The sequence below is a fragment of the Ciconia boyciana genome, chromosome 1 (assembly GCF_034638445.1).
Source record: "Ciconia boyciana chromosome 1, ASM3463844v1, whole genome shotgun sequence".
Lineage (NCBI taxonomy): Eukaryota > Metazoa > Chordata > Aves > Ciconiiformes > Ciconiidae > Ciconia > Ciconia boyciana.
Window position 1 is genome coordinate 61,099,618 of NC_132934.1, and position 12,589 is coordinate 61,112,206.

At 37.9% G+C, this 12,589-nt stretch overlaps 1 protein-coding gene across 2 annotated transcripts in view; it reads right to left on the bottom strand.

Annotated features, from left to right (window-relative positions):
- Positions 1 to 2,771: 2,771 nt before the first annotated feature.
- Positions 2,772 to 12,589, bottom strand: part of CRY1 (cryptochrome circadian regulator 1) — a 38,884-nt gene continuing 29,066 nt past the window's right edge. The window contains exons 7-14 of one of the 2 annotated variants that reach the window (XM_072870405.1): positions 12,278 to 12,589; positions 9,613 to 9,764; positions 9,316 to 9,518; positions 8,413 to 8,514; positions 7,145 to 7,237; positions 5,900 to 5,971; positions 5,693 to 5,800; positions 2,772 to 3,667 (exon numbers count right to left, since the gene is read on the bottom strand). In XM_072870405.1, the coding sequence (XP_072726506.1) occupies positions 5,697 to 5,800; positions 5,900 to 5,971; positions 7,145 to 7,237; positions 8,413 to 8,514; positions 9,316 to 9,518; positions 9,613 to 9,764; positions 12,278 to 12,589 (1,038 nt within the window). In that variant the 3' untranslated portion in view covers positions 2,772 to 3,667; positions 5,693 to 5,696. The remainder of the gene's footprint in view (positions 3,668 to 5,692; positions 5,801 to 5,899; positions 5,972 to 7,144; positions 7,238 to 8,412; positions 8,515 to 9,315; positions 9,519 to 9,612; positions 9,765 to 12,277) is intronic. The other variant, XM_072870416.1, reaches the window with a different exon arrangement.

Below are 12,589 nucleotides of genomic sequence, written 5' to 3' on the forward strand. Positions count from 1 at the left end.
CAAGTTGGAAGCGGGAATGGGGAAACACTCTTCCTCAAAGCTGCAATTTGCTCCGAAGAGCACACGAAGAGATGGCCTGAGCTGTGAGGCAAGCCCTGGAAGGCGGCGGCCTCGGCAGATTTACCTGTCACACGCCTGCGACACTGCACGCCCACGCCTGCGACACTGCACGCCCACGCCTGCGACACTGCACGCCCACGCCTGCGAGGGGAAAGCAGCAGCTGAGGCCGTACGCAGGTCATGTCACCGCACAAACCGCTGCACGCAGGGACCGACTGTGCCCCTCCAGGCGCCTGTACTTGTACAGCTTGTCACGTACTTAAATGATGTATTTTTCCTTCCGTCTCGTACTCAAAAAAATGACTGAGTTATTCTGGATTTACAGTTTCAGCAAATAGGAAAAACTGCTTCAAGCATATACATGGCACAGAACATTTTAGTTTAATTTACCGTAAAATTTGAAAGTATAATTTTGAAATAATAAATGTAGTAACAGAGCTGAAGAAATAGGCAGCAACAACAACAGTTTTACTTAAGACATACGTCAAGAACTTGAAGGGGTTTTGTTTTTTACCTCTGAGCATCACTTCCAGTAGCCCAAACTACCTGTAAATACAGGGTACAATCCTCCGGGCGTTTGTGGACGGCTGCAGCAAGCCCTGCCGTGATGGCAGCCAGGCTTCAAACCACCACCCAGGGGAGCAGCGCAGGCACCCGGCTTCGTTTGCAAACTGCCTTTTCCCGACAAGGCGGGGAAGCGGTAAACACGTGTGTAGTCTCTTGTGGGATAACACGTGTATCCCAGCTCGCTGCTGCTCTGTGCTCCTGCCCAGTACAGACACAGGATTTCTAAGTTACAGGAGGGTTCATGTAAATGTCACTTTTCTTCAAGAGAAAAGTCAACTATGGTGCTAAGCCCAGCATAAAACTAATTTCTGGTTTCTAACAGGTACTTCTCATTCCAAATTAGCCCAGGATCCCCTCCCTGCAGGGCCTTCCCAGGTTTGCTCTCAATTTAACTCCTGTCCTTCCCCTCCTTTCAGAAACCTCTGTAAGCTGGTAGCCCCAGTACGAGACAGGCCATGCAAGTTCCTTCGGAAACACTCAGGTTGATACTTGGAAGTTATTTTTTTCATGACAAGTATCAGCTATAGTTGTCCCTGCACACTTCCAGAGTACAGTTTCCTGGGGTTTTGTTTCCAAAAACAGTCAGTCCACAACACTCTTCTCCCCACCCCCTACCAGCTCAGGGAAGGGCCAGCTAAATCCCTGGGGAACAGAGCTTTCTTGAGGAATACTTTAAGCTCCATTTCTGGAGGAGAGGTCTAATAAGAAACAATATCCTGGCCCTTATCCATACTGGGTTTGTAATGCATGTCCAACTCCTCCTTGAAAATCACAAGGGGGGTAGTGGGGGGCTGGGGGAAACCTCCGCATGTTACAATAGTTCTGGTCAATTTTACTGTGCAGCCAAGGCTTTTTTCTTTCTTTTTGTGGTCACAGCAAGTACTAGTGGGAGGGAAGAATATGAAGCAAAGGGCTTTTATGAACCTACTGCTATTCAGAAGGCAACTTCTCCCCTCTCTCACACTAACCCACTTGCAGACCATTTCTTCCACTGCAGTCCTGACACCAGAACTCATACACGCCAGCACGGGAGTGAAACAGCATCTTCATCACACGTTTTCCTTCGCTAATCTAAGGATTTGCCTACACTGAGAAAAGGAATCCTCCTTTTAGCATTTAAGGAGGGGGGAATTAACTTACCAAGAAATTCACTCCTTGGGAAATTTCTTCTTTCACCTATTAAATTTCCAGCCTGGTTGGGGGAAAGGTGATATTTAAGCATATGTTCTTACCTTGATGAAGATTCTCTGGGAGTTTCATAGCCTATTCATTCAGAAAAGCTTGGTGGAATATTTCATTTAGATGGTATGATGTCTTTTTAATATAAGTCAGCAGAAAAAATCCAATGTGATCTCATTGTGACAGAATAAAACACTTCCTAAGACAGTGTAGGCCTATAGTATTTTTTTTTTCCAGACTACTTAAACAGAAGAATTGTTTATTCTACTGATTATATATGTCCCTAGGAAACCGCTCCATTCTACTTGGACTGATCTGTGGAACATACTTAGCATCTGCTTCTCCATTCTCACTGTTGAGATTTTTTTTTCTTCAAGATCAAAGATTCTCTGCCTCAAGACAGTAAGCATGCCTATATTTTCTTAGTAGTACTTTTGATTTTGGTATTGTATCCAAATCAGTATGCAGAGATATTTACATTAACTATTATAATCTAAAATCTAGGGACAAACAGAACCATGGCAGTTTATTTTGCAGCAAGTGCCCTGCTGCGTTATGCTGTCAACCCATAAATCTGGTCTGAATTTTAAACCAACACACAGAAGTGCCCCATGACTGGAAGTCACCCATGTGATACTAAGAAAAAGATAATTAACTCCTCCCACATGAGAATGAATTTGTGCACCCATTCAAGTAGGTAACTGACCTAGTTATATGTAAAATGTAGTAATTCAGACTGCTTCTTCAGAGACCTTAATGGTCTGAGAAACCATTTAGATACAACTTCTCTAAACATTTGAGACAGTATTGACTGACTGGTCAGCAAACCTGATGTTTTTTTAGAAATCAACATCCTTGAAGAGCAGCAAATTAGCTGCAGCGCAGGAAAGACTATCAGGCTATCAAGCAAATTGCAGTTATAGCAAAAGAACCCCTAGATTTTGAAGAAACACTTAATAAATACATCAGTGAAAAACATTTAATGGTAACAATACATACATGCATGCAATTTCAGCAAAAAGGCCTGAATAATTTGGATAGTGTTTTGCTTCAGTACCATGAAACTTGAAGTAATATAGTTCACTGTTCGTGGCTTCCAGATTAAGTCTAAAAGTTACATTTCCCTTCTTTTTTCCTGAAACAGTTTTGGTTGGAAATATGTACCAGAGCAATAGCGTACACAACAGACATATGCATCTATATATACAATTTTCTTTTATTTTCAAGGTATGTCATTACTGAACAAGGCAACTGAGAAATACAAGGACTGGACATATACATGAAAATTTTACAACTTGACAAAAAATTGGCATATGACTTATATACAAATGCGATTAATAAAGGTTACAACTCTACTGTATTTGATTAAATACAGTCCTAAGCACTTACATTATGAAAATATGAAGTTGATCATACAGAGGTCAAGTTCTGGAATCTAAAAATAATAACAATTTAAAAACTTCAAAACCTTCTATGTCCATCCATTTTACAGAACATCACTACAGCTTTTCCTACTACCATATACATGAAAGATTATCAAAAATATATTGACGGGTCTATCGCTAATCATGAATGTTTATATTTACATTAAGTTAGCAAATTCTTCACCAAATGCTTTATATACAAAACTCAATTTGCCCTTTGTGAAAGAGTCATTAAAAAGTTAAAAACCATAGAAATGCCAGTTAGAAATAATGCATTCCAAAAATTGGACTTGTTTACAACAACTGAGAACAATTGAAAATAATTTATGAAAATGTCATTTTAGTACATGTATTCTCACAACACTTTAGTTCCAATACAGAGTAGCAGGAATTGTGTCCTGTGTGTTCTTTGAGTGGTATCTTCTCTTCCAATAACGCTGCAAGAAAAAAGAAAAAAATTATTCTTAAGCAGTTTGTGTCATGAGTCTTTGAAGAAGGCAGAAATAATTCAAGGGACCAATATTCTTTCCCCCCTTCTCAGTGCGGAAAGCCCTGTCCCCATTTGTATTGGCCCAAATACTCAGAATTCTTATTTCTTACTCCTTAGAGGCTAAAAGGGGAAGGAAAAGGAAAAAAAGAAAAAAAAAGGAGAAACCCAACATCCTCTGTACTTAGTGCTATTCAGAAGGTGCACATCCTTTTGCCAGCAGTGTTTCTGAATATGATCTTGGCTGATTTTTGTATTTGACTATAATGCTTTTGCAGCATGCTTTGAACACCCCTAACAAAATCAGTCTTCTCTGCCAAACTAGAAACCCCTCCAACCTGTCTCTCAATTGAAAAAGAGCTTAGACAGGAACCAGACGTTCGCTCTGCAGGCACTTCTTCTACACAGACACGAGCACCTAAGGAATTCTGCAATACAAAACATGGATGCTGAATGAATCTACACATGCTAAGGATTAGACAGCTACTGAAACATGGACTCTCTTGGAATTATGTTCCACTCAGGCCCATCCGAGTACCAGAAATCAGTTTGAGAACACAGAAGCACAGTTTACAGTGCTTCCACTATGTGAGAAAATAGCAGATGCATCAATTGCTAAGGTCTCAGCTCACTTCAAGTGACAGGCATTATGGAAACAATGCTGTGGTTCTTCACTGAATCAAATTAGTACAACACAATTGTTCATAATGCACCGCATTAACTTTGTCAAAGTGCTGACACCACATAACAAGCAAAATCAGATCTTGCTGTCAAATCCAAATGAAGCAGATTGAATTTCCCTTTTTATCTCTAGAGATGCTGAATGCATCTTCTATACTTGCTGTATGGAACCCCTATCTTTCAACTCCACCGAAGTCTCTCCATGTGCTATTATCTCACCTATGTGCTATTCTTACTTATTCTTCAAACTGCATAAAGACCAATGCTTAACTTGTTTTTTGTAAAAGATAAGGATGGAATGACCTCTCAGCCACCTTTAATCTATGCAGCCACACTCCTAGTCTTGAAATCTTGCCCCCTCTTGTTTCAGACAGCCCTCCGTTCTTTGGCTTTCCTCTTAAGTAATTACTCTAACTTGTCTTTCAGGTCATCCTCCTTATTCCTCTCAAATCAAGCTTACTGGGGGGGAAGGGGTATAACATCTTTGGCTTCTCTTTTCTCTATCCTGTTCCTAAGTAACTTTATCCAAAACACAAAATCCAGTTATCTTCTCTATGTTGATGATTTTACACGAATCAAACTAAGTTTACTGCTTCTCTACACATTTTCACACCTGTTCGTGTATATCTATCTAGCAATGCCTCCTTCTCCAAATTCAAGTACTTTTCACCACAGCTTTTCTTGACAAACTGGCAATCTGAACATCCTGCTTAGGTTACAGACCAATGACAAATGCTCAAGTCTTCAAATCTTTCTTGTCCCTTCATCTTTACATGCAATAACTACATCAGCATTTTGCAGGTTTTCTGCAGTCTCTCTCTAAAACATGTTCTGCTTAGTCCACTTGTATGTCTAAAACTCTAACCCAGGCCCTGAGCCTTTCCTTTTAAGTTGTGTTAGTCTTCTGGTTCAGGTCACCGTACATACACACAAACAGTGCTGCTGGCACAACTTAAGGTGAGATGGGGAAGCAGAGAGTAACTGAATCTACATAAGCAACTCTGCTAATGTATGTGAAACCACAGTTCATCCATCTCCCTTTCATTAACACGTCGATCTGTGTCTGATAATCTTTGGTCTGGTTCTATTTTTATAACTACTTCCTATCTCATACTTTGTAAACTCTCTAGAGCCAGGATTTTGTATTGTTTGTTTGTACAAACTGGAACTGTAATATTTACAGCAATAATTTAGGATCCTTTGCACTGCAGTGATATGAATGTTATCATAGACATAGAATCTGTACAGGAATTTACTCATTAACAGGATAACTTTAAGGTGTCTCAGATCTTACCAGTTTAATTTGTGCTCTGTCGCTGGACTTTTGGTCCAACGCTCTGAGTTTCTTCTTCTGGATTTGGGCGTTTCCCTGCACTAATGCCAGTACCAAGGGCCGTTCTTCCTGATAATTTAAAACCAGTATTTACATTAAGACTCTATTGCACCTTTATATATTCAGGAAAAGTGTTTCCTTTTTTTTTGTTGTTGTTCTTTAAATTACCTGCTTGCAATAAGTGTGATTGCTGACTGTCTCCATGAGCATACTGTAAGATACTACTTGCTTGACAGTAACCTGTTCAGATACAGTAGATATTTATTATAATAAATAAAATTTAGAACTGCAAGCAAGTGTACAATTACATTCTTTACAACAATAAAAAGAAGCCAATTGATTTATTTTCCATCATCAAGAGAAATCCTGCCAGAAACCATCCTGAATGCAGAAGAGTTCTTATGCAAAAAAAAGCCTCATGGTAGTCTGCAGCAGTTAAATATATATGCACTTATATATGCACAGTGAACAATATTAAGTGCGTACATATTTATGCATTATATTTGCAACAAACAGAATGTGTATATACCCAAACACTTTAATTATAAGTTGTTATAAATTTTAATATTTGTTCTGCCAAGTCTCCTCATCCTTTCTATTATTCTGTTATAGCAATACTAGTGAATCCTTAGCGTAACTAAGCTGTGAAAAAAATATGCAAGTAACTTCAAGAAAGATGCAAACTATTTTCTGGTTCACGTAAACTATCCACTGGCAACCCTGACACTGAGCGCTCTGCATAAATAGTGCAAATTAGCAAAAGCAGTTGCAAGGTTTCTTATTCTGAACAGTTGTGGTGTTCCTGTTATGTTCTGGATGCTTAAACAAAACACAGATTACAGTCTTTCGTGATCAGTAAACACACAACCTCTGTTAAGACTGCACAGAAAGAAACAGTTGTGCTAAATTTGATTGCAACTTTGATCTATTACAAACCACAGCTTAAGTTTCTGTATAGTTAAAGTAACAAAAATTTGCCTCCACAATATGAGAATATCCACACAAAACTGTGGAAATTGATTATATATGGAAAGAGCGATAGTGAAGTTAGGGAAAAGATAATATGCAAATTTTGCTATCAAATACACGAAGTTAACTTCTTTCTTTAGGTATCTTTCATTTAAAGTAACCTAGGATAATGTTTATTGATTTTTGTTTAGTCACACTTGTGAACCCTCCCACTCAAAACATACAAATATTGTTCTAGATAAGCATTTTAGAGATAAAAGTGACAAGACAAGCAAGTTCACTCTAAGAAATAATTTTTATGTTTCAAGAACAGAAACATGGCCAGTTCAAGTTGTAGACAGCAGCTGTCACCAAAAATCTATCCATGTTATTTTGATGTTTTGTCTGTTTTTCCATAGTTGCAAGGATTTGGAGATCCTCTACAGACAGGCACTGCCATAATACCTTGCTGCTGAATTCCACTTGCTCCTGTATGAGACTCTCCCAGGGCACATGGCTGAATAACTGTATGACCATCACCAGTTCCCAGCTGAGCTCCTGGAGAGGCAGGAAAGAGACTTAAACACAACAGAAGATACAATTCCATTCTGGAATTTAAAATGTTGGGGTTTTTTCCCCTCTTCAAGAGGTAGACTTTGATTGTGGCTTTTTTTTTTCCAAACCACTTCAGAACAGGTCCAAAGCTCTAATGCTGTCATCCTTCCATATACACACTTGCAAATTCAGATGAATACACAGTAACCTCCTACAAAATGGATATATTTCTGACATGAAAAGTGTAAGTACATGTATACATTTAAGTATATATGTATACATTTTAAGGAGAAAAGAGTGCACATAATGTTAATTTTTTAAACTAAGCCCTTCCTGTCTTCTAAATCTCCAAACTTAAAAGAAATAAAAGCTCAAACACCCAGCTTTAAGGAGTCTAGGCTTTAATTCTTCAAGGGGAACTGTACTGGCTGAGAATACGGTCCATCTTCCTCCGCAATCTGCTTCTAACCTTGACTAAAAGCCTAAGGAGAACACAAAACCAGTAAGTCTCCAGTTCTGCTATATCCTTGTACAATGAGGAGTCCAAGGTATACACAGTATTCAAGATGTTGATGCACCATGGATTTATGCAATGTTAATACTGTTATTTTTCATTTTTTTCTTAGTAACTAGTTAATGCTAGTCTTTGTATGTTACAATAAGAATGTTAATAGTCTAAAGTAATTTTCATCAAAACTGTATGATAAACTCTGTATTAAGTTCTTTCAGACACTGTCCACCATATTGTTGTTGACATTATGGTAGAATTAAATTCCAGTAAGCAGTCTAATGCTAGCATTAGAAAACTTTACAAATTAACAGTTCTGACTTGAAAATTCACAGATCACTCCTTATTACAAGTATCAGGATGCTTGTAGGCTTCTAGAAGAAAATAACATTCAAATGCTTTTGAAATGAAACTGTTTGATACATATTAATAAGTAATTTTCAGGGGGAAAAAACCAGGTTAAATTCTTACATGTTTGAGATAAAAAAACAATCTAAAGATGTCTATATACAAATACTACCAAACTTAGTGAATAAATTTGAAAATGTTTGACTTGCACAGAAAACCGTCTTGTGAAAACAGTTCTTATAACATAATGCCAAGGGCCTTATAAAAGAAGTTTGTGCAGTTCAGTTCCAATAATTCTATGCATTGAAAGAATTTGACTGACCTCCTGTACTACCACAACCAGAAATGCTTTCTCCTGGTGAATAGCCCATTAGGCCACCATTTCCATTTCCATTTGGATTAGAAGGCACTGTTGCAAGAAGACCTAAGCAATGAAATAAAATATATAGCCATAAAGAAACACAGAAAAAAAAAAAAAGATTAAGTGTAGCATGCTTTTTTCCTTATGACAGACAATTCTCCACCCTCACCCTGAGTAGTTTACCTTTATAACAGGAGAACGTCTCTCTATCTTGCCTACTTCTGGGATCTTGCCAAGTAATTTTAGTTCACAATTACTTAACAGGCATTTGCTACATAATATTCTGCAGAACTTTTTCCAATATTCGTTAGTTACACATATTCGCTATGTTGCATTGAAGTGCAACGCATCCTGATTCAATATCCAATATTGAACATGCTGACTGCTTACACCTTCCTGAGCAATACAAGTGCATGTGGTTTACCTCTCAGAGCAAAGGGGACGGTCTTTCCTAACCAGGAAGAATGCTACCAGAGGTTGCATTGGTGTCTATTTGAGAAACAGCATTTGCAAATGGTTATGAACGGTTATATTGCAAAAGTTATGAAACACATTAATTTTCTAATCATGGATATTAAAACCTATCTGTACAAGAGTATCAGAATCCACAGAAAACCCAGTTTAACCAAAAAACTTCCAAAAACCCACAGAAAAAAACTTCCGGGTAAGATTTGGAAAGAGGTGCTCCACTCAAAATTTCTTCCCTTTCTTGGTTACATCTAATATTTTCATTTATTTGGATACACAACCCTGGTCACCACACTGAGCTCACAGCTGATTACCACTGCTATGGGACAAAATTGTTAATTGCCGGAAGGTGAGAGAGGTTTTCAAATACATAAAGCCAATAGCCTATAACCATACCCAGTCCTCTGTATCGTGAAAGCTGCTGGTAGATTTGTTTCATCCTCTCAATATTCAGACGGCTTGCCTCTGCATGATTTACCATTGGTTTGGGATAATTAACTCCTATAATACATTTTGCAGCCTTCTGGACGCTCTCTGGGGCATTCCAAGGATCATAGATGTATTTTGCAGGGAAACCTCTAAGTACTGGCAAGTAACGTCTTAAAAAAAATAAAAAGGTCATTTTAAGTATAAAGCCAATTGACAGCTTAAGCAACATCCATGAATCACTGCAATTTCTGGATTGTGAGTTACCTGATATAATCCCCATTTGGGTCAGTTCTTCTGCCAAAACCCACTGGACAGTAGCAGTGAAAAAACTGCTGAAAGAAGGAACTACAGGATAGCCACATCCAGCTTCCAGCATTCACACTCCAATCTGCATCAAGTAAGAGCTCTTCAAAGACCTTAAGAAATTAGAGCAACGAGTTAGTCTGAACATGGCACACCTTCGAGACACCTACTTTTTCAAGAATTGTTCTGAGTTTCTGATTTCAGCAGAAGAAACCCAGCTCTTCAACATAGCAACACTCTTTCTTACCTGGCAACATTCACAGAATGCTCAGTACGCAACTGCAAATACTTACCTAAATGCCAAACTCAAGAACAAAAGTGTGATGTTGGCTTTTACCCTGTAAAAAGCCTTATAGACATCTCAAAGCTACAACGAAAAATTTACACTTTCTTGCATAAACGCATCCTTAAAAAATAAATCCCCAAAGGATGGCTGGAGCCTGACAAATGGAGCAAGTGGCATTGGTTGCTTTCAGAAGAGTTGCTTCATCACATTCCAACTAAGTAAGCTTTGCAAACTTCCAGAAAACAGGGAACATACAAAGCACATTTCAAACTCAAATTGTCGGTCTGAATACCTCAGCCTGCACGGCACCCTTCACTATGCAAAGGAGTCCCAAGAGTAGAATTCAAGAGTTTCAGGGTAGCACAAACATTCAGAAGTTGTATTCTGGAAGGCCAATAGTTGTATTCTTGAAGGCCAGTAGTTAATCTAGTAAGTCACAGTTTTGAGGATACACACTTAAATTCCTGGAGGTATATGAACCACCAAGCATGCTGAAGAATGGTGGGACAGATAATGAACTCTGGTCTGAAGACAAAAGTAGTCTTCTCTGGTAATTGCTACCCCTATTTTATTAAAAATAACCCATGAGGAAGTTGAAGATTTATGAGGGTTTTACTTTCAATCTGGAGCTCAACAGTTGTGAAACATTCACGTTTCCAGCATTGACTGTTTTTTAATTATTAAGACAGACAACACTAACTTGTATAAAAAGAAGTTTCTCCGCTCAGTCAGATCACTAGCAATACAGTCTAACAAGAAATAAAGAGAAGCCTTATTCTTTGAAGGAGAACGTTCAAGTACCTTTTATAAAGAGCGTGCACCGAGAAGTAGTTTTCAAAACAGACACTTATTTAACACATATTTTTGCAAGTTCTGATTTTCCTTTCAAACTTGCATTGTCTCCAAATGTTCCAATGAAACCATCATCTTTCTTCACGCTAAGACACTAAAACTTAACATCTTACTACTGCCCCCCAACCTCAACTAATATTATTCCAATATAAAAGTCTAAATAAGGTAATACCATTAAACAAGGAACTCTTTATCTCTCTACATACATTCAATAAGGCATTCATTCTACAGTATACACTGAATAAGCATTATAAAAGTATCTTTGTCTAAATATCTGCAACTATTTGGAAAAAAGTTTGTTTTGAAAAAATAAAATTTATCTTTAAACACTTTTAAAAAACATTTTTAATAGAAAGTGACTAATAATGTAACAAAATCTTTAGACGATCATTAAGTGTTAGCACACAACTGTTCCACTAGATGCTGCCATGTAATAAGACTTTGGAAATAACATCACCGTGGAAGGCTAGATTAGCTTTTGCTAGCTACGGACGTATGAATTAAATGTCCTTCCGCTGCACAAATCTGGGCCCTTCATAGATCTGTATTGTTTTAAAAGTAAGAACAAGTTGGCATTTATCTGTAATATACAGCTTTGTTGTTTGGCTGAGTCACCTATGTATGTGCATCTTCGATGTCTTTATCTATGAACTGCAAAAGGAAAATTCCTAAAGCAGCTTATGTTGTTGTGTAACCAAGACTTTTTTCTTTTTTTTTTTTTTTTAAATGAAAGGTGTTTGTGTACAACTGATCTGTTAAGATTAAATTTCATAAGATTATACACATATATAAATATGAGGTCACAATCCTGATGGCAAGTAAATTCTTTTTTAGATTTCAAAAATAAAAAACTTTTTAATTGATTATCATAGCTTAGTAAAAGATGCTACCCTTCTAAAAATGTAAAACTGATTCAAAGGCTGAGATTAAATTATTCCATTCTTTTCTTCAAAAGACTGACATTTGTAATTTGAACGTCAGCATCACTTGGATACTTGCATAGAAATTAACTGCACTGAAACTTCAGCCAAATCATGTTGCCCATACTCACACTTCTAACACTGGGCGAAGGGACAGAAATTGCTGAAAGGACGTTCTCAGCTTTTAGTTTTCTCCCTTTAATTCCGTGCTGCTTTCCCTTCAGAGAAGCAGATGCGGGATGCGAACAGAAACTGTTCACACAGTATGACTGGAAAGAAATTTCAATTACAAGAGTAATCCATGTTTATTTGCCAAGATTTAGGAAGAAATCTCAAATTTAAAAGAATTGCAGACCTATTCTGACTGCAAGAAACACTCGAATATTCCAATAAAAGGGGGCATTCAACAGGCAAGACTTCAGCACCACTGGTTTATCAGAACCGATTTAATTTCGGCCACAGTTTAAGGTTTATAATTCAACTTACACCACACAGTAACAACAGTTCTAGAATGACTATCTGAAACTTTCACAGGCACTTTAAGAAATTCAAGAATAAGAAACAATACCTTCATTCCTTCTTCCCAGCTAATCCAAAGGTCACCTCGAGTCAAAAAGCATGCTACAGCATGCCGGGCTAAATGGTGAATCCAACCTTCTTGACGAAGCTGCGTCATAATTGCATCAATCCAAGGAAAACCTGTCCTGCCTTCTGCCCACTTGGCCAAAGCCTCAGGATTCTTATCCCATGGAATTTGAACACAGATAGGATTCCCCTCCATTTTATCAAACCGTGGATTGTTAGTCGCCGCTGTGTAGAAAAATTCACGCCATAACAGCTGGCCATAGAGGGAGAGGGGAGGGGAGCTGTTCTTTTTTAC